The sequence below is a fragment of the Ambystoma mexicanum genome, chromosome 4p (genome assembly GCF_040938575.1).
Source record: "Ambystoma mexicanum isolate Mex_15411 chromosome 4p, UKY_AmexF1_1, whole genome shotgun sequence".
Classification (NCBI taxonomy): Eukaryota; Metazoa; Chordata; class Amphibia; order Caudata; family Ambystomatidae; genus Ambystoma; species Ambystoma mexicanum.
This window is the reverse complement of record NC_090927.1, coordinates 1,083,275,583-1,083,301,284: the sequence shown is the minus strand read 5'-3', so window position 1 is coordinate 1,083,301,284 and position 25,702 is coordinate 1,083,275,583. Positions and strand designations below refer to the sequence as shown.

The window sequence follows — 25,702 nt, the reverse complement described above, 5'->3', positions numbered from 1 at the left end:
AAAACGCTGGCCTCACATTCGGTCAGCTGTGCGCCATCTTGGAATGGGTATGGTTTCTGTACATATCCAAAGTATACTCAATAATCTTTATATTTAAAATACAAATGTCTGAGGTGTCCTGGCACCAATGTGCCATAGCCATCACTATTAAGTGAGAAGCAGTTATGCAACAGGCTATCGCTAGGAGGCTTGCGCTGAACATTGTATTCATTGTTTTGGGAAACTTGATCATGCTAGTTTGTGTAGTTCATTTCAAGTATACTCAATATTTTTCTCCTTCAGCTATCTTTAAACCTAACTCCTCTCAGCACATTTCAACCCAACACAGCCTTTCTTGAACTAGGTGAAATATGGATATGCAGTATGTATACACGGTGCATTCTGGGTTGCTGGTTTCTTGAGTACAACTTATATTTCATGCCTTTCTGAATGCTCATACGAGGGTCCGAGAATGATTTTCTCCAATTTTGCACATCTCTCATAACTTTGCTTTTTCATCAACACCTGACCAAAGGTGAATTCCAATGGACACACATACCGATGCACAGATCCCAACTCACAGTACTGTGCTACTGTTAAAAGATGCAAGGCAAATGCTGGCTACCCACACTCTGTACAGCGCTCTGCTGCTCTCGAGCCAGGTCCATGCTTTAAAGAGAAAAATTAAATCAATTCAGAAACCTTCATGCATCCTAGGCTGTATATTAAGATAATGTGTTGAGGGACCGGAATACACAGTGTGAGAAATCTTTAAAACCCCTACAGAAACTCTCCTGATGGTGAGGGGACTTTTTCCACAGTCATTAATTTCCATTTAGGAAAGCCATCATGCAACAAAGTGACACAGGTCCGGATGGGAAGGCAACAGAGGAATGCTACATCAAGGTACTTCTGAAATGTTCCGTTTTAAATCGCCCCCCGCCCTCTTCAAGGTCACTTGCATGAAAGATTAATACACTTGCAGTTCCACTGACAGGATGGATTACTTTCAAAGTCCAGAACTAAAATCACAATCCTAAAAAGCCTGCAAAAACAATAAGTTGCAAGTCGATTAACTACAGTAATAGTTAACGCCAACAAGACACAAACAGCATTGTCCCAGGAGGCGATCGTCCGCAAAGTCAAGCCTTTCATCCTCACCCAGTCTTTAGCAACGGCATCACTCACCTAGACGTAGGCAAGACCCTACATGTAGGAGTTCTGGATGCCACCCTGGCACCCCTAAATGCCACCTACCACAAAGGAGCAGGTCTCATCACAAGACTGTGCGTAGAGCACCACCATCCTGTGAGAAGCCTGAAGGCATCCTCACTTCCTGCTCCCCAGAATCCTAAACTCAGCTTGCCAGGGAAGGGCATCACTATTGGATGCCGACCCTGAGGGTGGATATGTGAGGGAGGATCACCTAGGTGGAGGAGACTTGGGAAATGGAAGAAGGGTGTCTTTAGGTGAGACACGGTATCCCCCCCATTTCCATTCCACAATGAACCCGCAGTCCACAAAGCCTTTCTAGGGTATTGTCAAACCCCCTTCCTTCCTTCTTTACCAAACAAACCTCAGGTGAAGCATCCCTATAAAAAGGAACAGGGCAAAGAACAAGAAGGAGAACATTTTCATTTGTGGGCCGACCAGACCCACATTCACCTCCTCTGGGTAGAAGAGATAGGCAAAATAAATCCTACCCTTCCCCGACCTTTTAAGATTATTACCACTCTTCCCCACTGTCACAAATATACAATTCAGGTCTCATTAAGACTGGGACGAGGAAGAGGACTATAGAACACCATTCTGAAGGTCAGGCATGTACCAGGGATAGAGTTAATTGGCGTTGGACAAATAGTCCTGAGAGAGTTGGAGCTGGGGAACACGGAAGCTTCCATTTTGCTGCAGGAGGCAGCACGAACATCGGGACGAGGCAAGCGCGGCTTGCCGGTGCTCCAGCTGGGGAACAGGGGAGCGAACGAAAGCAGAAGAGGATGGCACAAGTACCCAGGAGCTGCTGCATACCGGTGAGTGGATGGGAGAGAGCACTCGTACCGGGGGGGGGGGCTCCAGGGGCTTAATTTGGGCCAAAGAAGGGGCCAAACAAATTAATGCATATAATTAAGGGGTCTGGGGATCCGATGGACATTTCTAAGTGTTGAGAGAATTACCAAGAATTGAATAGCAGCGCAAACGGAGAGAAAGTGCTGTGTTGTTACGAACAGAGAAATTAAGAAAAAAGCATTTATGAACAACGTGAACGCGAAAAGCCAAGTGAAAACCAGTAATGAGAATTGGTGAAGCATGTGAAAGGCATACAAGAAGCACTATTGGTTAGTGTGAAAGCAAGGTGATAACAAGGAGTAAACGCAGTGAAGTGAAATGTGTCAAAGGCCCGTGTTGGCACAATCAAGAGACTGTCTAGAAGAAGTCAGGGTGCCAATGGACTTGCGTCACAAGTGCAGAAAGGAAACATTTGGTGGCAAAGCAGTCCAATGATAATCACTGAACACGGTTGAGTGACCTGTGTTCGGTGGCCCGCATGGTCCGGCAACTGTAGTAGCCCATACTTGGAGTGAGCCAAGGACAGCAAGAAGATTGAAGTTGCTTTGTTTCATCAGTCTGTAAGTGACTAAAGAGAAGAACAAAGCTGAATTCACTGTGAACTGTGTTGAACTTGGGGAAGGGCGATCCAAGACCTTTTTGTGGAAATGTTTTGAGTCTAAGGAAGAAGAATCTGAAAACATACTGGGAGCTTGGAAAAGCTGAGAACTTTGCTTTGAACACTGTTTCTTCGGTTGCTGACATTGTATAGATTTCGTTGCGAGGGCAAGCATAGGTTTTGAACACAGACAGACTTAAATTGAACTTAATGACAGACTATGCTTAGTTTCTTAAGGTAGGGAAATCCCACCTTAGCATAGGGCAAGTGACGCCTTAGTCCATCTTGACAATTGAGAAATAAAAGCTCTATTTTAGAAACGTGAATTGGTTGCCGGCGTCTTCCTTTATGTTGTCTTCACAATCCTCAAGAAATTGCACTGGCACCCTCTTCAAGCAGGCATCATGCTCAAGAGAGTTTGAATCACCTACAAAGCAGTCAGAACCATAACTCCACACAAGCGGGTGCAGAAACTCACCTACTCCAGAGGTCTATGCACTGCCAGAATAAACAGCATCTCCAAAGTGGAAAACAAGAACTGCAAGAGGGAAAGCATGGCTTTCCTGGCTAAACGCCCCCCCCCCCCATCTCTGGTTATCAAGCTAGATCAGACTGGGTGCCACTGTGCCACATTTCAGGAAGGTGCTGAAAACCTAGACTTAAAAGGAACATCTTGCCAGTCCCTGTTCACTGTACTCAAACCTGCATCTCCTTCTCCAGTGCACCCCCCATCCTTCCTGATCCCGCTCCCCATTCCAGCTACTTCTGCTCTCCGCACATCCTAATTGTAACCGCCTTGGGTCCCCATCTCCCTATATGCAGCTCTCAGTTATGCCAACTAGGTTCACACTTTATAAATCCCCCATGTATATACTCCCAATGTATCGAAGGAGAGCCAGTCCCACGTCTGGCCACCATTTAGAGAATAACTTTATTTACTCAGGATTTCTAAGGCACTATGCATGAAGCCGCTTGAGAGCCTCAGGGGAAGAACGAAGGGATGTGGGGAGCAGCAAGGTCATCCACAAAGGTGTGGGGGGGGGGGCTTGGTGTTTCACCACTAGAAGGTTCAATTGAAAGTAAACTTGTTGGATGGGGATACAACCACACGCACCGGAGGAAGACTATTTTGTTCATCATGCAGCATGTTCCCAGCGAGCCATCAGGATAGGGTTCTGCACAGAATGTGCGGCACCAACAGAGACTGAGTTTTTATTAAGGCCAAAACCTCTGGCATCTGGGAAAGCAGAGCCAACTGAACAGGCCTCAGGACACGGTCCTACACAATGAACTGGCCCTGTGAATGTCTCTCTTCTGGAAACACTTACCTATTCTTGCTATGCTTGCACCCAGCAATTGATCTCCAGAAAGGTGATAGCGTCTTGACCAGAGGAAACCTTCTGATATTTAGGGGGCACCAAAGCTGGAGGAGTGTTGTCATCGAACGATACCAGTATTTCTTCAGAACGTGTAGATCAGGGATCAGGAAGCATTGGCTCACCTGATGTTTTGGACTAAAAGTCCAATCAGGCCGAGCCAACAAAGGCAAATGTGAGGGATCATGGGGGTTAGAAAAACAATCTGGAAAGCCGCAGGTTGCAGACCTTTGGTGTAGATCGGGAACGAGAAAGACTAGTGGGAGACAAACTGGAAAATCTATTCTCCGATGTCCACGTGGACATCTTTCTTCTGAGAGCTGGGCATTGTTTAAGGAGGCGGCGCAGATTTTTGAAAACGCGACTGGACTTTAATGTTGCAATGGTGGATCACAGAACATCCCATTTCCTGCTTGACATACGGCATATGATGCAACAAGTCACTGTCACATTTTGGAGGATTTGGCCAACATTAATTCCAGGAAACGCTACCTGAGCCCAAACGCTCTTTGGAAAACATCTGTTCACAAGCTTATGTATGCAGAAGTGAAAGCGCACAAGTCGTTACTCTATATAGCGGTCATTAAACTGGAGGTGTCCAATTGCTTTGTTCTAGTACAAAACATGGGAGACTTGCACTACTGTGCAAGGTGGTCGCTCACCAGCGACCTAGTCATCTGAACGAGATTGGAACCGATGTCTGGTTTTCAATCACACAGTGAAGTGCATTCTGGTTAAACAGCGCACCGCTACATAGGCATGCAAGTCGCACAATGCACCGGGGTGGAAGTGACACTCAGAAGTGGACAAGTAGTCATGTCAGAAAGTCTAGGCCCTATAACCACGGAGCACAAAACGATTATGGAACAAATACAATAAATTTTTTGCAAAATATCTTGGATCTTGATGTGGTGCATTACCACATGTGGAAACAGGGAGAGCGCCTAGTGTTATGTTCTCTGCCAATCCTACAGGTCGAATGGCGCACATACTCAATCATTCTTTGATGGCGTAACATCTGCTTTATGGGACCCGCCTTATCAAAAACAGCTGCACTGCTGTTATTTTTGCTTGTAGCCTCCAATTTTTAAGGATTAGTACAGAAAGGTGCGCAGTTGCAGGAAAGGAAGTGAAAGCCTGACTCTGCACAGCATGCAGAAAACGCGGGGGGGGGGGAGGGGTGATGCACAGCATGCTACGCGCACACCAAAAGTAGGATTACCTTTCCGAGAGTCATACTATTGGTATTGCAAAAACAAGGATGCAATTGTGATAAACTGACAATTCGTGGATCCTGGAGAAATGTGATCACTGCAGCGTCCCTCCAGGGATGCCGCACCCACTGGCTTTTTTCGCCTTCAACGCTTCAAACTAATGCCTCAAGTGCTGAATTAGACGTGGCAATTCTAGGAATGTGCAAGAAAAGGAAGCCGGGCCTTGCCTGCCCATGGAATGCCTGAAGAGAGGGCCGGCAGGACACGTGGCCGCCACATGCAGCCTTTGAAGCGCTGCAACACTAGCACTGCTGTCAGCCACTTGGGATGGCGATTGGCATCAGGACCAGTCTCCAAGATGGTGATAAAGCAAGAACAGGACCAGGATCAAGTGGCTGCTTCATAAGGAGTGAGCGCAAAATCCTCGCAGTCGCTCCCTGGCTTGTCATTTGCCATGGTAAAAAAAAATAACCTTTTACAACATTCAGCCAGCTCCGCTGCCATAATTTTTATTAGTTTGTTCAACCTTTAAAAAACAAAAGACAATACAATACAACGGATAACGAGTTACCATTATCCTTTCCCTCCCTCCTCGTGGCTTTTAGCCAGTCCATTTGATCTCATCCAGTTCAGTTAACCATGCCCTTTGTTCTACCAGGCCTTATGATTTTTCCTTAGCCACTTAGGTTAGTTCCTGTTCTTCCAACCGAGTTTTTATCACTTGAAGGAAATTTATCAGGGCAAATAAAACTGCTCTATTAGATCCTTCAAAGAATGCTTTCCACCACTCTTCAGTGCTCCTTGTTCAATGGCTGTTAATAACAGAAGCAAAGATAAGACCTCTTTGATGCTCAAGGTCCGAGCATGACATTGTCAGATGCTTTAGCGTTTCTTTGGCATCATTACAGAAACGGCACATGGGGTTATAGTTTGCGTGTTTTGACCAAGTACCTATGCGTTCTTTTGTAAGAAGCACATGTAACGTGCCCTTGCATGTTGGTTTGGCAGGCGTGTTAGGTAGGACTGTCGTCGGTTATAGGCTTTATCCTCACCTGGTACTTCATGCATCAATTTAGAGTTTGCTCTTAAATCGCAGGTCTTAATCCAACCCAATCTCCAGATCTTCCTCTTGGCTGACTCCGGGTTTTCTGTTAACATTGTAAGAGTGATGTGTACTCTTCTAGTAACTCTTGACACAGACGGTTCCATTTAGTAGTCTGGATTTAGAATGGAGACATCCAGTAATAAAAGTCTCAGAATGCAAAGTTAAAACCAGGGCTGGACTAGTGTCTCTGGAATGGCATGGATAATGTTGGCAGTAGGTTGATGACGAAAGCCACAAAGGTCAACATCCCTTCGTGACACAGCCGTTAATAATGAGCAACAGAGAAGTAGGACTGATGACAGATCGAACAATGAGAAGGTCGCAGTTCTCTCGCTTCTGCCATGGTTCGTTGGGAATAGGATTGGCACACAATATACTTTCTGTTTTTTTTTTTTTTGTTGCCCTGTACTGTCAGATTGACATTTTGAACGTGGCAAAAACCAGATATTCTATACTGGAGAAATTAGAGGGGTGGAGGATGTTGTGTGTGGGTGTGTGTGCCCAACCATTTACCTATCCCTGAAAAACCTGCTGCTCTAGAGAAGGGTAGCCTCTGACATACAGAATTGGCGACTATGAAATTCTATGATGTGTGGTTACAATGAGACGATTTACGATTGGTCTAACATGGAGGAACCCCGCCTGCAGTTTCTGGAGAAAGTGGGTCAGCTGATGAAGTGTGCTGTGTATGATTCAATAGGAACATTCAAAAAAATAGCAACACTTTCCTCAAGCTCTGGTTCTGCCAAGGACTAATCCGCCAAAGACTGTACCAGTTCGATTCGGGACCATTAAGGGTCAATGGAGAAATCCAAGTGGAGGAGGAATGACGTACCCAGCTGCTGTCCTATGATCATCGAGAAGTAGTTCAGAACAAAGAGGATATGTGCTTAGAGGGTGGAAGGGGTGTGGGGCCGACACTATCCACAATTCTAAGTCCGCTACCTTGTTAACTCGGAAGCATGCCAGAGTCCAGCAAGTGAAGCTTCTGAAGTAAGCAGCATTTCAGGATCTCCATCACTTGTGGGACTAGATCAGTCCATGCAGCTATGCCCTCCGACGCAAGCCCAGCAAAAAGGTCTTGGAGCAGGGCCGCATCAATAGTCTCAGGAGCAAAACTATTTGCCAGCCGGGAAGGCGTCAACACGTGCTTGTTGAGGTTTGCGAGGGCTCCTCCAAGCAGTATATATATTGCTGGAACTTCCACATGCTCCGGGAGTTCAAACTCAGCATTTAGACATTTACTGACCATGTTTGCAGTAGCACTTCTACTCATCAGCCCTTATCCTATTGCTAAGCTCCCTTCATATTGGTCCCCCTTTTTAAATTTGAGGTGGATCTAGAAGCGGTATACACAACCATTTCTGTATTGACCGCTACTTCTCAACTCTGAAAACTATCTTGAGCTTCGATCTCAAAATAAACTCATCCAGTGATCAAGCCCTTTACCTGGGATCAAAGGGGGGCTCGTTTCATCATCCCCTGGCACATCTCCTCAGTCACAGCTAAGAACCTGACATTTTTGATTGGCTCAGCCTTTTTTGGGGTTACAGAAGGTTACATTTTACATATTAAACTTCGTTTGAAAAATATTTGGTTCATCTATCAGCCACGGTGTGCAGTCATAATAATCGAGAAAAAAAATGTCAAAAGACAAAAATGTCGAAAAAAAAAGTCGAATGTTTTATTTATATATAATTTTTGGGTTTAGTAAGTAAAAAAAAGGGTCAAAATAAAAAATAGAAAAAAAAGGGGGGTTGGGGAGAACCCCCCCCCCATTTCGAATAAAAAACAATGAAAAAGAAATGCAACTTTTGACATTTTTTTTCATATATTTTGACTTTCCACATTATTGTTTTCGATGTAATGACTATAAACCATCAGCCACAATTGATGTAGAATAGGGGAATGGGGGTAGGGTGGGACAGAGGGGACTTGGCGTGTCCTCTTGGCAACTTTCTAAAAACATATGCTCATCCTTTGGGTGATCTTATTTAATCTAATTTGGAGAGCGGAAAGAGACACGCCACCAGAAGGCCAGAGATGGAAGAGATGGATGACCCCTCCAGCGCAGAAGAGGAACGCTGGCAAAGAGTGCATTCTGAAGGGTAGGGGTGGGTGTGATTTGACAACAGTACTTAGGATCCCCCGCTGGGATTTGCAACTTGTGTTGGAGAATGAAGCTAGAAGCAGTGGCAATGAGAGAACCCATGGTGGAAGAGAAAACCTACAAAGCTGAAGAGAGTGTGAGAGTTGCATTGTAGGGCAAGGACGTTGTGGCAACTTTACTTTACTTATTTATACCACGCACTAATGACCCCGAGGCTTAAAGTCACAACACAGACACAAACATCCAACATATAAAAGCGAAGCCCAGAGAGCAGAGGGCACAGTCCACAACATAAAACAGAGGAGATGAGGGATTTAACCATCCGCACGGGGAGTGTGCGCACTCGCCTGGGCTTTTTGATATTTTATTAATTAAAATGAATGATGGGAGACCAACCTTCGGGAAATGTGTGCAACCATCACGCACCCATTTCATCTGCTTCCAGCACGAAAACGCACAGTCACGTGTACTGCAGGAAGACACAGCCTACAGACACCATCTTCCCCTGTCATATTCTGCTAGAATCCGACAGCCACGGGTACAAAGCATCCCAAGAAGGGGGAAGGCACACCTTCCCCCAGCCATGGGCAGCCTAATTTAAATATGAAATGCTCCATGGATCTGCATTCCTTTTGTGGTAGTTCGGCTGGTGGCAGTGCATACTAACGAGATAATTGAAGCAAGCCTAGAGGAGAGGCTTGGTTGCCAAACAGAACAGGAAGGTTGGGTTAACACCCCTTTGGTGTGCAATGTGTCAACTTGAAGCTAGTTCTCACCTCTCTGTATGAAAGGCCGTGAATGGCCGGTCTGGGTCCAGCAGTTACCGCAGGTGTCCCTGCAGAGCAGACCCCTTTCAGGGGGACGAAGGTTGTGATTTAGGGGAGACGGGAAGTCTGCTCCGATCACAAACTTCAAGGGAGACCTGCACTTTAATCAAGTCACAGAGGGATCAGTTAACCAGAGAGACACTTTGCAACAACAGACTCCTGTGGGTGACTTAGGTATGTGTTGTCAACCCTTGTCTGTCCCGTTAGTCTTGACCATGCATAACAGAAGAGTGTTGATGGGTCCCAGGATTGGTTCATTAAGGTAGGCTTAGCCTGCACCAATTACTGGGGCCCATTTGGCTTTAAGAGAGGGCTGAACCCCTCACTTAGCTGATCATCTGATGACTTTGAAAGGAGTAAGATGACTCATTTGAACCCAGCCTGAAGGTACAGTCTACCTTGCATCTTCCACCAGTGAAGGAAGGGCAGGTGTTCCAGGAGGGAAGCGAGATCCCTCCCCTAAACATCTCTCACGGCCCTCCCCTAAACATCTCCCACGGAACAGAGGGAGATACCAGACTCAGAGGACCCATCCAGCAGCTCCAGAACCGGAACCCAGCCACCACACATAGTGCCCTGCTAGGTACTTCCAGCAAGCTTCCTAGGTGGGAGGGCCAGAGAGTATCAGGACCAAGGACAAGGCAGTTGCCCGCAAACACTCTACTGAGCTTTGGGACGGCACAAGCCCTGCTAAGAAGCTAGGATCGGTGCCACACAAGCATCAACCAGCGTCCATCTTTTAAAGACATTTTTCGAGACAGTAGAGTCCTCAAACTGCATCTGGCTGCACCGCCGACTGTTGTCACGCCGCAGTCACCAGAGCCATCTAAGATGCCTCAACCCGCATTCCAGATCAGCCAACCAGCACAGAGACAACAATTCTTGGCCTCGAGCCTCTGCGCCAGCCAGCCTGCAGCTGTCCGACCAGCCTCGCTTGCCGAACTACCTGCCGCCTGATACCCGCAGCTGTCTTCCGCCACCAACTCTGTCTCAAGGCCTGTGAAGCACTCTGGAACCGTTGCGACGCTGTCGAGCACCAACAACTTCTTCAACACCAGGTACATTGTGGTTCTGCCCCCGTGGTCCTTCTCCAAAGGCCCCTAGAGACAGTTATGACCCTTTGCCCCCTTGGTGCTGAAACCAAATAAAAGTAATCTGTCTCGCTGTTCAAGGTTATCAACTACCTTCCCATCAGTATCCAGAGTGGATCCCTTTCCTTTGTGAAACTGTCCTCTTGTTCCTTTACAGGGTGGTCGTATTTGTAGTGTGCTGGAACTGTCTGTTGTAGTAATAAAGTAGATATTGTTATACAACCTTGACTGGGCAATCCTTTTTATCATTGGGTAATAATTGTATTTTCGATGTGTTGCAACTACCCAACAATCCACGACCTTACAGAGATAAGCCTGCCATTCCGTCCACATTACCAAAAATTGGACAAGGAGCTTTATATTCACTTGTGTTCTAATCTGTTCAGATTCCTTCTGGTGTACTGGAGGTGTGGGTTTGATTGATGGTTTAGAAACCGATATTCATCCCTGGACCACTGCTGCACCAGAAGTTGATTCGTCACATGTATCATGTGAGAAACATGGCCCTGCAAAGGCAGTGAGGGTCAGTGAACCAAACGAAGGAGGGAATTGCACGCTCTGTGACCCCTCGCATGTCAGGCTCACGATGGTCTTCTAAAGATGCTTTCATGTTACGCTTGCTGGCATTCAGTGAAGTGGCAAGTCATAGAGCAGACAAAATGCCTTCCCCGCTATGAACCGTGGAACATTTTAGAAAGTGGCTAGATCCTCCTGCTGAGCCCTCAAAAATACAAAACATCCCCTAGTCGTTTTTGGGTGGTGAAAGGGCCTCTTCATGAGTTTGGCGGTAACCCGTTAATGCAGCAGTATCGCTATTACCGCCGCATTTAAGGGTCTGTCAAATCACAGGCTTGGCAGATTTTCCACCAGCTCTGAACTGGGGGCAAATCCACAGTGGTTTTGCCGATTTCCGGTGCTATTATCGCCACCGGTAATGGCGCCGAACATTCCCCATTGAGCCCAATGGGGAATGGAAAATTCCAGAATGGGCCCAATGGGGAATGGGGACTTACCATTCTGCCAAACCCCTGATCCGGTGCTAATAGCGCCGGGGATTTTGCAGTAGGGCTAATAGCCCCGGCAGTAATACTCGTGATGAGGCCCTTTGTATTTTGGGGTGGAGAGCCACTTCATACTAGGTTTACAAGTTTCATGGGTCTAGCTCACTTTTACTGATGTACACTTCTCGAGGATACATTTTTACCCAGACTTTTTGTCCACAAATGCAGATGGTAAGTTCGGGGTAAAGTAGTATGGGGTTGGGTGGTGTCTTCCCCCTGCATTTTGTGGTAAAAAAAGTGGCAGAAAATATTCGTCAATCCTTCATAGAACCGTTTCATGGACGCATCACTCCACCATTCTCCATTTTATGAGTATGTTAGAGAAGTCTTGAACCAAACCCTTTTTCTGGTTTGTATTTAAAGGGAAGGCCCACATTCCACAAACGTGCAAACGCATTTTATTAACTGAAACACTTTGTGACCACGACATTCCGCCGCCATAATTTCCATTGTGCCCTAGAAACTCTTTTTGAAGTAAATATCCAACGTATACAAGTTTTGCAGTAAAATCACCCCGATTACTAGAGCAGTCGGGAGCATTACGGCTCATTTAAAACCATAAGCCTTTGTTCAACATCCGACTAAAAGTCCTCCGAAGCCAATTCCATTCCATGTTTTCAAGATACCCACACAAAAGGGTGACTAGTCAAACCCATTGGGAGTTACATTACATATGCGACATCTCGAGGAGCTGACCTGGAGCATCTCTGAGCAATAAGAATGACTTCTTTTTTTTTGTTTTTGTTTTGCGTAGTGCGAGAGGCAGGACGTCTAATTATGCATCATCTTCAGCAGGGACTACCGTATAGAAGTGATCCGTCTTCCCGCAGTACCCTTTTTGCTTCACAACGTGGGTAAAATCATTTAAGTTCATTAAACACAGGTGCCCAAGCCATGAAATGCGCATTCACAGTTTGTTGCTCAGTTTAGTTCCGTACTGCTGCTTGGGACGGGATGGGGGAAGAGACTGGCAGCCCCTTCCTTTGGGAGGAGGCCCTGCATGTATCCACTGCACTGTAACTAGTGGTGTGGTGGTAGAACGACTTGCATCCAGAGGAGCGAGACTCCTGGCAGGGATGTATAGTCTAGGAATAAAAATAAACTTCACCCTCGTTCACTTTTTTGATCCAACCATGCCCTGCGGGACCCAGTCTGTCTGGGGTTCCTTGTGTCTTCCTCTAAACCCGGGCTTCTCTGCCTTATAATAAAAGGGAAATGAAACGACGCAAAAAGATACTGACGCAGACAAAAGACGACGCTGACGCGATGCCTCACGAGGGAAACTCCACGCTTACATGCTTCCGATACTTGGCCAACAAAAAACCAACAAACAGTGGACATGACAGTAAGCCCGGAAAGAATAAGTGTGGTGTGCCGACACACGTGAGACAAACTAGCCTGCAATGGGCCATGGGCATGGTGGCCTGTTATTACGTTCACCTTCAGGAACAGGTGTGGCCCAGTTACAGTAGTGATGCTAACAGGCTTTTATATTGGGCCAAATGACCACGCAGTAGGTTCAGAGTTCCCAGTCCTGTTCTTAAGAGGGCGCCCTGTAGCCAACTAGTAAATGAGTAAGGGGAAGGAAAAGTGGGAAATGGATGCTACAATCAAAAGGAGAGATGAATATTTTGCAATAGGGTGGGTGCATGCCAGTTGGGTTAGGTGGACCCCCAGTACTGCAAAAAGAAAGAAGGAGGAGGAGGATCTGGCCTTAAATCTTGTGACATGTGGGTTGCGTTTCCAAAGCATATTTGGAGAATTCCAAGTTAATGCACAATGTAATGTGTAGGGGTTCGGGAGCGTGATCAGTCATGTGCCGACTATCGTCCTGGGAATCACTCCAGAATATTAATTCAGTCTGTGGACGAAGGGGAGTGTTATTGGTAGGGGAAGTGAATGGAGAGGGAAAACTAATAGGGTAAAACTGAAAAAGCCTGGCATGGAGTTTGTTCTAGGCCTTGCCATGCTAGACTTTATTTTCGTTCATGGTGAGACACTGTGGTGCCTTTCTTGGGAGTAGGTTATCAAAGTACAGTAATCCCTCCCCATATACAGTAAGAAAACATACCATGAGCTGCTTATGCAGGCGTGTAATTATAAGTAGAATTGTTCTTTTATAACAAGCTTAATACTGTAGACGGTTTCTAAGCACAAGACCGGGATTCGAACCTGTGTTGCTATGCGTTGTCTCGCTTCCAAGACAGACGCGTTGCCCCCGAGCTATCCTCCCAGCCCTGTGAAAGGCAGATTTTAAAGTATGACAAACATGGAAAGGGAGCGAGGTGCCAGAGGTTTCACCTTCAGTTTGTAGTGACACTCTTGCCCTATGCAGCACGTAGTGTAGGACTTCAGCATGGGGCAGAAAGGGTTTGTTCAGGATTTGGAGCTTTCCACAACCCTCCCTAGTGAGCCTGGGTGTGCTAAAACCATAAAACCATGCATTGGAGGAACATTAAACATTGATTGGTTTTGGACTGTCTCTCTCCTATGGGAGCAAAGCCCTGGACCGGGCTTCCTGGGAGTTCTTGTGGCCTACCAGGAACTTCATGGGGATTGCAGTGGTGCGGGAGGTAGGATTCCTCTTGGGATGGGGCTGGGCTCTTCTGGGGGATAATCTGCATAATCCAGCCTTCTGTACCTTTCTCACCCTGGGCTGCATTTACCTTGTACTACCAATATAGGGCACCAGGGGGCTCTTTGGTCCAACAGGGGTTTAGAGGCTGCTTACCAGCTTGCATGTGCAGGTCATCTTCGGTTGTTGTGGCCCTTTTCCTGAATGGAGTGCTGCACACAAGTATTATTTATTTCGAGAATTGGCTGCAACCTTATGGCTGCTTCAAAGTACTCTGTATGATATGATAGGTGATTTAGAATGCGCTTAATACGCAGAGGTTTCTAAGAGCGGACCCGCCGATCGAACATGTTGTGCTCTGTGTCGTCATGCTTCTAAGGCGAGAACATTGCCCCCGAGCTATCCTGGCGAGACCGATATTTGACATTAATGTGAAATGACATAAGAAAACAGGATATAACTTGACATAACACAAACTAACCAGCTAATATGACAAAACTGGCATTATGTAAAAAAACAAAAATATGAAGGGTTGAATGAATTAAGAAACAGAAATGAAATAGAAAAAAAGGACCAACACTCGCTTAAAAATGAAATTCAAACTTGCTTACAAGAACGTAATTGGAAAGTGTGAATTTAACAATGAGAAATAGAAGAGAGGAGCAGGGTTAGGTTCATATGTAGTGTGGAAGGACGTGGAAATATACAGAAGTTGTGAGTTCAGAGAGGGTCGGGCACCCACCTAAAGACAAAAGGAAGTAGCACAGCAAAAGCACAATTTTGAGTTAAACTTTCTGGCAAGAATCTAAAAAGTAGTTTAACCGGTCCTCCCACCTCAAATTAGACCTTAATTATTTATTTATATTTAGTTTGAAAACTTTTACAAACTTAAAACAAGTTGAGAACAACTCATAATCACAATAGACAACACTTTACATAATTTAAGAAATTCCACATGTTGTATCAATTTGAGGATCACACCAATTATATCTCATCCAGGGGGTGAACAGGCAATTTATATGGCTCCATCTATTTGAACGTCAACCAAGAACATACAGAATAATTAATGATCACATCACTGTTCCGAGTTCCATAAAATCTTTAAAAAGATTAAACGCTAAAATGTACCACTCATCAATAATAGCTGTACAGGTAAAATAAAAAGGAACTATAAGTACAACTCAACCAATTGCATAATTCAGTTAACGTTTCTTTGTAAGCAAGCAAAGGGGGTGCGTCACCCTAGTTACAGTCAGTTATTCTTGTGTAAGGCTTTCATAATTATACACCATAACCGATGCAAGGCTATTGTACACTTTCGCTCTCCGTGTTCAGGCAAAAATTCAAAAATGCATCATTTTTTATAGAGTCGTAGTTACACACAAAACCACCCATTGTAGTCATTATAGCCGGGCCCAATATTTTACACTCCGTAAATAATTGTTGCGCTGTTTCGAGAGTGCCCAGTGTTTTACATATGTGTCAAATCCTGTACTATAGCAGGATCTTAAGATGGGCACCCCGAAATATTAGCAAAGGAAGTTGGTTTGTCCTTAGTCTCAATATGAATTACCAGCCCTCAGGGCTAGGGCACCATCTTGAATATCTCTGAGTTTGCAGAAACCGATGGGTAACGTTTGCTACAAATGTGTATGTACGCAATGTGGAGAGGCGTATATAATTATTTGTCCAGTCCCATGTCTTCAGTTTACTTTTAAACAATTGTTGTAAAATAACGAGGTAGTGCCTCGTTTGAAATCAGGGGTCCAACATATATGCTCGTGCAACCTGGCAATTAGGCTGTTAAATTCCTTTCCTTTAAGTTTTTTACAAGTACCTTGGGCGTGCCCCAGTACAGCAAGTAATTGGCATTTTGGCCTTGTATTAATTTTGAGGTGGACCAACCCTTGCTTTATCGTTGCTTGGCCCTTTAAAGAAACTAACCACAATTCTCATCCGAGATATTCAACCGGGATCGAGGATCGCAATTTTAATATGCGCTTCCAGAAATAGCCCTCGATTTTAATCGAGAAAGTGTAAGTCACCCAGGGCTAAGGCATCCAATCCATATAATACCATAGGGCAAAAACACTGGCTACAGAGGGTCATTATCCCCTCAAGGGAATAACCTGCGGGTTCATTTGCAAACTTTTCAATCAGATGAGTCATGAGTCTTCAATTTATGGTTTTAGTCTCTTTTATATGCGTGTATGCTCTGTTCGAGCTCATTTCCAGCCCCAATTAGACCTCAAGCAACCCTCACACATCCCGCCAGCTCTGAAGACAATGCATTGACTCACAAAGGAGGGTGATCACGACACTCGGCCTGACCAGCTCAGCCTCCTGAAGCTCTGAACCAGTCTACCTGACTAAACTATTCCTATGTCACCACACGACGCCACTCATCGCTCACAACTCGCCAAAGTATAGGTACACTTCCTTCACTGTTAGATCGCTCCACTACCGGGACTCTTCTGTGAACTTTCTCCGGCACTCTCTCGTTGCTAAAAAATGAATCGGGAGAAGTCCTGAAGATGACAGTAGCCATCACGTTTCCCCTTCTCCTCACAGATGCTCCCGCTTTCAAGCAGACCCATGGCACCTGCACATTACACATAGCCCTAATAAAAGGCAAGAAAAGTATAAACGATAACTACTTTGGTAACAAAGGAAATACGGGCCTTTAGTTCCAATTATGGATTTCCCCTTCGGCAAACTGTGTTATCTTGAACAAATCACGTTATTCATCTGTGTCTTTAGCCACCAAACCTGAGAGGGTTTAGAAACAAGCCAATCCTCACTAATACGTACCACATTAAATGGGTATTTTCAAGAGCGAGGCTTAAAGTGTAAGGAAAGAACACATAACGTGCTGTTCTCCTGGAGCGTCCCCACATTGCATCGCCGGATCGGGGAGCCTGGGGTCTGGTCTCCCCACTATCAGTCACATGCTTCTCATTCCACAATGCAAGGCTGAAAAGCGGCTGGCAGATAGCGAGCAGAAGAGGCAGCCCCTCTCACAAAGGGAGGCCTGTCTGATGCAGAAAGTCTGGCAGGAGTAAGCCGGGGCCCCTCTACTCTTTGCGTCTGTGGGAACTACTTTACATTTTTTGCTGTCAATAATTGGCGCAGGGAACAGCAGCACGCGGACGAAGGGCCCCGACATTACCATAACAATGGGCTCCGGCGGCCACAAAATGGCGGCACGTTGCGTGCAGGTGAGACCTGACCAGGGAGACATAACAGAATGCTCCGGCCAAGATAGAATAATGCTGCTCGTCACTTCTGAGTAATAACTTTAGAGGAAATGAAGGCTGGGGGGGGGGGGGGGGGGAGTAAACTTAGCAAGACTACTTAACCACCAGCATGCTTGCGAGTAATGTGATGAATGTAGGGAAGTTACCGGGGAACGTTCCCATCAGAAGTTTCATTATTTCATCACTGTGTGGAGGTGGGGGGTGGGGGGGGGGGAACATGTCAAACTATGGTTTGAGGATCTTTTTGTGATATCACTGTGAAACCCCCACGACCGCATGTCAAACTAGCATCAGGGAGTTGCTGCATCACAGCGCGAACCACAGCAAGCACGCTTGGGAACATTCAGGCAGGACCATTGGGGGCAACTAGATTTTTTGAACTTTAGTTATGATGCAACGTGTCGCGTTACGCGATGTGATGCTCTTCCTAATTGCTGTCCGTAGCCCCTCGCTATCTTTCAGGTAGTCATTGCTACCCCGTGAGTAAGGCCACCCCTGAACATCGCACACTCAAATCCCACTCAGTCACAGCTATAAGCAATGCTTTAAGTGGGATAGGAAATCGAAGGGGGAGGGGGAGGGCTCTTGCTAGGAGGTGTGGCCTAAGGACATGCCACCTAATGAGAGCCACCCCCACTCGATTAAGGCCGGGGAGGGGAGAGCGGCTGGTAAAAGAGGTGGAGCTGGGGCAGACTGGCATCATTACCTTTCATGTGCCCAACCCCTCCTTTAAAACAAAAGGGTTTGGGCGAACTAAACGGTGCGACACCGGTGTACCAGTTGCTTTAGTCATCAATTGTCTCACCGTTTTTAAGTATTCCAAGTTGATTTGTCGCAATCAGGTATGGTATTGTGCGTGCTGTGCCGTTCATCAAACAAGCAGGCCTATCCGGATGTCGGCGTGCTGGCAGTATATAAAATACAATAACTCTTCCCTTGACCTGCGTAATACTGATTAAATCACTTAAAGATTAAATGTTACTAGCACATTTTCAAGGTGCTAGAACCAGGGGTACCCATCTCAGTTGTTAAGCTTTGGGAGAATGCAAAGTTGAGTGGATCTGCGCGGATTTGAACCAGTGTCTGCAGGATGCATGCAGTTTACTTGTTCATCCCGCACTACACAGTAGCACTATGTTATGTTACCTTGCATTTGTATAACTCCTCCTGTCATGGATTATGGAGTCGAAGCGCTTTGCCTGCCAGAGAGGCAAAGGAGGAGGAGTATGATGGAACATGCAGCAGTGGCAGGGAGGAGCAAGTAGCCGAATTGTCTATCAAGTGCAACTTATCACCAGTACAAACCAGTTCCAAAGCGTTGGACAGACACAATACATATAAAACAATCATTCATAGCCAAAAACAAAGTAACACGTACTTTAAGAAACATACAATGGCAAGAGGACATAGACGCATATGGCCTTCTATCCTTCTGTAACAGACTTAACAAATGGACCGGATGGCGTTTCAGAAAATTCTGCGTCACATTAAGGGCCCACTAACACCAAAAAGATTGTACCGAGCAGAGGGTATTGATAATGGCCCTGGTGCAGCGTATGGGTCGAGTAGAACTCCTCAGTAAATGTTCGTGCAATCCCCCCCCCCCCGCCCCGCCGCCGCCGCCCGCCCCCTATTCGCAGCGCTCACAGTCCCAGCTGCGCCGTGCAGCGAGTGAAAGCGCACCGTGTGCTGCGGCATTCCTGTCAATGGGCGAGCCCTCCCCGCCCCCCTGCAGCCATAGCGTGACCTCCGAGCCCTGCAAATTCCACACCCACCACTGGCCACCGCCCCAGACACCTCCTGTAATTACTTTTCGCGGCGCAGTGGCTGCGCCGTGGCGAGGCACAGCAGGGGGGCCTGCACCTCCAGGCTGCCCGCCGTGGAGCACGTGACCCTTCCTTCGTCTTCTGATGTCTTTTTGATTTGATGTATAACCTCTTGCAGCGAGGGAAGCATTGTTTAACTGTGCACGTAGTGTTTGTATCAATTCTTATAGTATGACAACAGATGTTTTCCTCGTGTTTAAAAGTTTAAAGTTAGTGATGTGGCTCCGTGCCACACTTAGTCTCAGGATTAGAACCGAGAAACGAGAGCTCTAGTCTCGGTTTTACAGGATTCTCCCTGAACTGTGTGACCGTGGGCAAATTCATGCGAAGTTCTGTGCGCCCTTATTGGGGAAAGTTTGAGGCATTAAACTGCATATGGAAAGTCTCCATTCCTGAGGGGGATATCTGTAGCGGCGCCATAAAAGGAAGTCTATTGGGAGATTGCGATAACTTCTTAGGACAAACTAAAAGGAATACTCCTTTGTTACAACAGATAGGCTTCTGAAACTTTCTGAGGACGGACTTGTGTGGCTCAGAAAACGGCTACACTGTCTACATATTTGTATCATTGTTTATAAAGTTTCATCAGCCGTTAAAATATCAAAATTGTTCAGCGGATGCTCTGAACAGGAACTTAGACTGTGTCGGAATGTGTCTAGAGGTAGGGTGTGCCTATCACAGCCTATGTTACTAACACCCTTATCCTCGGGACAATGAGATCATGTGGTAAAACGGGTGTTCGTAGTTTTGCTCCCTATTACATATCCCTGCCTGTGTGAAAGTGTTAGCATGCAGTGGACACGGGGCAACACTGCATATGTAAAGAGGTCTAATATAGCGCTTTTCTGCCAATAATGTTGGCCACACTGAAAAAAAGGAGCGCATGGTGTTTTAGTCGGATAACAGTTGTCTGATGGTAAATGGGGTACAGTATTCATTGGGAATGGGGAAGTGGGAGGGGTCTCCACCCAAATTTATTAGTGAGAAAAAGTGCACAAAACAACAAAAACGTTAAGATTTTTGGGATTCACAGTAAAGGGTTCAGTATTTTACCATTGATCCTACTAGATCTAGCAGGCAGAGTCGGCCTTAGGGGAGGGGGGCTTAGGGGAGGGAGGGCTGGGCGACCGCCCGGGGCGCCACGCCCCTCCAGGGCTCCATTACCCCACCATGCCAGCTCGGGGAATTTTTCAGTCGGCTCCCCCGAGCTGGCGTAGTTGGAGAAGGCGCGGCAGGCGGCCTTTTGCTATTAAATGCACCCGCTGCCACAGGCACATTTAATAACAAAAGGGCGCCATTAGACCCCCACCACGCCAGCATGGGGGAGTTTTTCAAGGGCACCCCCGAGCTGGCGTAGTGGCAGAAGCTGTGGCAGCTGCCCCTTTGTTATTAAAAGTGGCACATCCTGCCCCCGCCCCCTGTTGACCAGGGGCTTGTGGGGGAGTGCCAATTCGCACAGGGCGCTGATGCCCCCAAGGCCAGCCCTGCTAGGAGGTCTAGTCATATTGGAATCACCACTTAGCCAGTCTGGGGAAAGTCTGCACCGCCACACACTGGTTCCAATGCCATAGAATAGATATAGGTGTGAAGTGACAGAGTTGCTACAGAGAACAGTTGGGTATGATTTCCCCCCCGTCCCCAATACCTGGCCTCCAGTCACCTGGGGGCATTCAAACTACAGTGCGTTGGGACCATACCAATGGTGAAAGGATATTTTCCAGACAGTGATGATATCTGCCATGGTTCGTGGTGGACGCATGAAGCTGGAACTGCGCCTGGCAGTGAAAACAAGTGGGGGAACTGCATGAATGCTGCGATTCTGCAGGAATAAGCCTTTTCCCTGACGATTCCCTCCAAGTATGCAGGGACTCCCCGTTCCGGATCCACACGGTGAGGCACGGGCGTTAAAAATCTAGATGTTGTTTTAGCCCCAGGTGTGGCAATGGGCAGACTCAAATCTCACATACTGCCTTGTTCAGAAGAACAATTCCTAACCACATGAACCTTTTGGGTTGCCAGGTTGCTGGGCATTCACTGGGTTGTGATGGGAGCTTAGCATCCCATAGGAATGAAAAGAAATGCATTTTAACGTATGTCTCTTTTGCTAATGTTATGTTAATGGGTGGAAACGGTAGCCACTTAGAAACAAGCTTACCCCCATTTGTAAAGCGGTATAAGCGCCGAACAAGCTAACAATTAATAAATAAATCATTTTAATGAATCTCAACAGTCCTTGTAAAAGTCTGAATAGGCTACAAGTAGAATAAAAAATAAAAAAATAATAATAATAAATGTGTGATTACCTTAATGTTGCCTTGGGAAATGACAATGTGATTGTTTATAAAATGTTGGTATCCTGATGAAGCGCCTCAGATTGCGAAACGTGTGTTGACTTACTTGCGCAATCTAATTTTATGTTATGTTATTTTGCATTTGTAAAGCGCCTTATGTATCATTGGTATGATCTCAAAGCACAGGTAGGTTGAACGCCCTCGGGAACTGCAGTTCAAGTCAGTTGAGAGAGAGAGAGAGAGAGAGAGAGGGAGAGAGTCGTAAGGTGCGTGGGCGCACCAGGTATGTTTGCAGCTGGTGTGGTTGTTGCGTGATAGCTGCTTCTTAGCGGTAGGTGTGGTGCTGAGGAGATCAGTTGAATGTGTTTAGTCTGGAGGGTGGACATCCAGACTGAGTTCTGGCTGCGTTAGGCCTGAGGAGACGCCTAGGCTAGCCGGTGTGTGCTAGCTAGCTGCGTTTTATTAGGATGATGGGTAGTTTGATGAGTCATGTTAGTATGAGAACAGCTTTACCGAATGTGTCATAGTACTGCTGTGTTCTAGTTGAATGGTGGTGTATAGGAGAGAGTAAGCGCAGCAGTGTGATATTGTGGTAATCAGTAAAGTGTATGCGACCAGGCACACTCAATGTTGGGAATACCTTCTAAATTCAACTCTAATATAGTGGCGCTATTGGGGCATATTCAATGATGTTGGGAATACCATCTTAATTCAACTCTAATACAATAAAACATCAATCTTCTTTTCCCTTGGAGGGTCTTGGGGCGGGAGATGGAAACTTGGATTTCTTGACTCCATGTAGGGACCAGCTGTATGCTGGGTTTACTTCTGAATACACCAATCTTTTATAACTGACCTTAGGCAAGGTGCAGATCACTGAAACTGCCCCATTCACTGTTTGCATTAATGTTATATTAAATCTGCCAATAAGGAACGAAATTACATCTTGGCATGGAGGAGTGCGTTTTAACGGAAATTATCTAAAAAATAAAAAAACTGTCTGCAAATGTATCTATACATTCTAAAACTTACTAACACTGCAATCAACAAACATTGCCACAACTATGTACAAAAACAGGGCCGTTTGATGTATTGTAATTGAAAACGAAAGGTTGTCTTTCCTTGTCGAATATGATCTCCCTCACATGGTAGTGTCATAAAAAAAGTTCTCACAAACACATCACAATCAAACCAAATCTCACTAATAATAGGTGACAAAATACCACTGCGCATGGTTTACAAAAATAAACAAAAAAATCCTTATTAATGAAGGAAACAAAAAGGTCTCACTTCCATCAACATTTTCACAAGAAACGCGCCCAGATATCTCTGGGTTCGGTGCACTATATAAATAAAATCCTTTGTGGCAAACATATTTATCATATAAATAGAAAATCTATTCCCAATCTTTCCAAAAACTAGCAAACCTCTCCATAAATCATGCCGAGGCACCAACACATAGGCTAACATTACATATATAGAGAGCACATGTTAAACTGAAAATAATTACCACACAGTGCACTTTTGAATGTGCTGGGGCAATATGTGTGATTAGTGTTGTAAGTGGTGAATTTAGAGATGTATTACAGTTGGTTTGGGGTGTGGGGAGGAGTCCATTCCTTGGTGTCTCAGAACCCTTTGGAAGAAATGAGTTAACACCCCACCCCCTTAGTTGACAATGTGGACAGGTGATGGTGAGCGGCAGCAAAGCGGCATGTAGCGCTCTACCAAAAGGACCAAGTATTTACATACATAAGGGAGGGGCCAGATAGAAAGCTCGCCTGGTGCCTGGGTCACGTGGTGCACACAAGACGAGGCCACTGAGAAAGAGTCGTGCTTGAGACGTTCTGGAAAGGGGAAGCTTTTGACCACTTCCCAGAACAGATGGTGGTTTTGAGTATCGCCATGTGCTGTCATGCAGCATGTTGGCGCTACACACGACAACTAAGTAGATACAAGGAGGAACATGACGGGAAAGAGGTTTCCCCTCAGTGGTTTGAAGGAGCTGTAGTAAGAGCCTTTACATACCACTGACGTCGAATGTCACCTGTGCGAGCGAGTAGCAAGCCAGGGGGCCCGACTAAAGGTCGCACTGCCAATGGGAGATACAAGTGCTTCTCGCTCTCACGTTCTCATTCTGCCGGGACGAGCCCCTCTGCCCGGTCCAGCAAGGACCAAAACAAACAAGGCGCACATTCAAAGCACATTGCATCACGGGGCCAATGAGCAAAAGCATAGTGCGTTCCGCCATTCCATAACTCGGACATCTTAACGTTACCACGTTGCTTGGAAATATCAGCTCACGCAGCTCTGTGAATGCAGCGCTTGCTGCCGTTATCTCGGCTGCAAATTGCGGTCACGGGTTCAAATCCCAGCCAGCCTAACTCCGCCTTACACCTGGCCCAGGTTGATACAATGACTACACAGCAACGCCGGCTATTTGCAGTCACAAGAAACAGTCAACTGCAGCAAGGCATACACAAAACAGGGTATTCTAGCCAAAAATGCCATTTCCAGTATTTTTCATTTTTAACCTTTGCAGGTCTCCCAGCAAAGATCATTACTTTCCTGAGTTAAGCCACGCGATGGGCTTCTCCCCCACTCGCCGTCACCTCATCACTGGCATCGTGTGTGTGTTGGTTTCCCCTCCCCTGCGGATGCCCGTATGCACCACCCGAGCGGGCTGTATAAAACCCAAAGACATACCACTGTGTAACCTAGGTGGCACAGTATTTACTGCCGACATGCTCACATTCGAGATACCACTGTGTAACCTAGGTGGCACAGTATTTATTGCCGCCATGCTCACACTCGAGATACCACTGTGAGATACCACTGTGTAGCCTAGGTGGCACAGTATTTACTGCCGCCATGCTCACACTCGAGATACCACTGTGAGATACCACTGTGTAGCCTAGGTGGCACAGTATTTACTGCCGGCATGCTCACACTCGAGATACCACTGTGAGATACCACTGTGTAACCTAGGTGGCACAGTATTTACTGCCGGCATGCTCACACTCGAGACGCATACACAGAAAAACAGCAGCACTTTGACCCTTAAATGGCTGAACACAGAGGAATGCCGAGGCATAAAGGCCAGGAGGAGGGCGAGAAGAGGCCTGGGTGAAGTAGTCATACTTGTCATGTGACGGACATGACTGGAAAACCTGCATATATACATGCTGTTAAAGTGCCTTTAATTCGCAGAGCGCTCAAGTTGCCACTGGGCGAGCATAACTATTTCGTCCAGTCCTGGTTTTGTTCTATGTAGTCTGGTACTTGTTATTTCTCAATTCAACAAGGCAGGACTACAAGCCCCAGAATGCAGCTATGTTTGTACAGTGCAACCGTGCAGAGAAACCGCTTTGGAGCGCTAACAAGGGATACAATTCTAGAGGCAGCTTTCGTTCTGCTTCATTCTTGGGAACTTTGCCCCCTTCTGACCTCCCACCCCCCAAACTCACCAGCATCCCCATCACATCGGTCCAGAGCTTGGAGATGCCATCGGACATGCCCGTGTCCTCCTCCGCCTCCTCCTGGGACTCGGGCCGGGCGGCTTGATCCGCTTCCTCCATTTCACGACCCCCTGCTTCAGGAGCGCCCCGGTCCAGCGGTGACCACGGCTCCCTGCCCCGGGCTGGCTCCCAGGCTGCAACAGGTTGCAAACACTGCTCCGGCGCCCCTGTCCCGCTTCACCATGCTTTCCCCCCCAGTCCCAGCTGCCCTCGCAGTGCCCTCCTTATAGGGGGGCCGCCAGGCTGCCCAGGAGGGTGCAGATATTGCGCCAGAGCAGACTCGGCCTCCTCCTCATCGCAGACTCTCCCGGGTTTAGCCCGTTCCTAGAAGCCGCGGAGTTGACATCGCTTCAGAAACTTTTCCCTGCTGGATGGGGCAAGCTCCAGCCACGCTCCAGCTGAAGCCTGGGCTGAACCACAGAGCACCACAGGGGGGGGTCGAAAAAATAATAGAGCATTTGCACTCGCTAAGAAGTCCTTCCCACAAGTGATGCAGAAAACACATTGGCAGAAAGTCAATGACGAGGGAAGGAATCATCGTACCAAGAAAGCGCCGATACGGCAGTAAATACCAGTGGCAGACAATCCTGCCCCCCCCCCGTCCATGCAATGGTCTCTCCCGACTTCACATGACTGCTCGCTCTGTCTCCTCTGGCTAAGTCTTTCAGCAACAAAAGGTGCTATGATGTCAGGCTCTCTGCCTGGGAGTGAACCGCACTTGCACTACAGCGTCTGCTCAAAGGAGGGCAGCCTGCTTTAACAGCCCCACGGGGCATTTACAGCTGCGAAGAGCGAAAGAGGCATCCA

General features: G+C 46.7%; 1 protein-coding gene across 4 annotated transcripts in view; it reads right to left on the bottom strand.

Annotated features, from left to right (window-relative positions):
* The window catches only part of SASH1 (SAM and SH3 domain containing 1), a 673,306-nt gene that overhangs the window by 411,700 nt on the left and 235,904 nt on the right, over positions 1-25,702 (bottom strand). For 2 of the 4 annotated variants that reach the window (XM_069606665.1, XM_069606666.1), the window contains exon 1: positions 24,845-25,287. The exons of 1 other annotated variant lie outside the window; for it this stretch is intronic. In XM_069606665.1, the coding sequence (XP_069462766.1) occupies positions 24,845-24,955 (111 nt within the window). In that variant the 5' untranslated portion in view covers positions 24,956-25,287. Of the gene's footprint in view, positions 1-24,844; positions 25,288-25,702 lie in introns of those variants that run through there. One more of the 4 variants, XM_069606668.1, reaches the window with a different exon arrangement.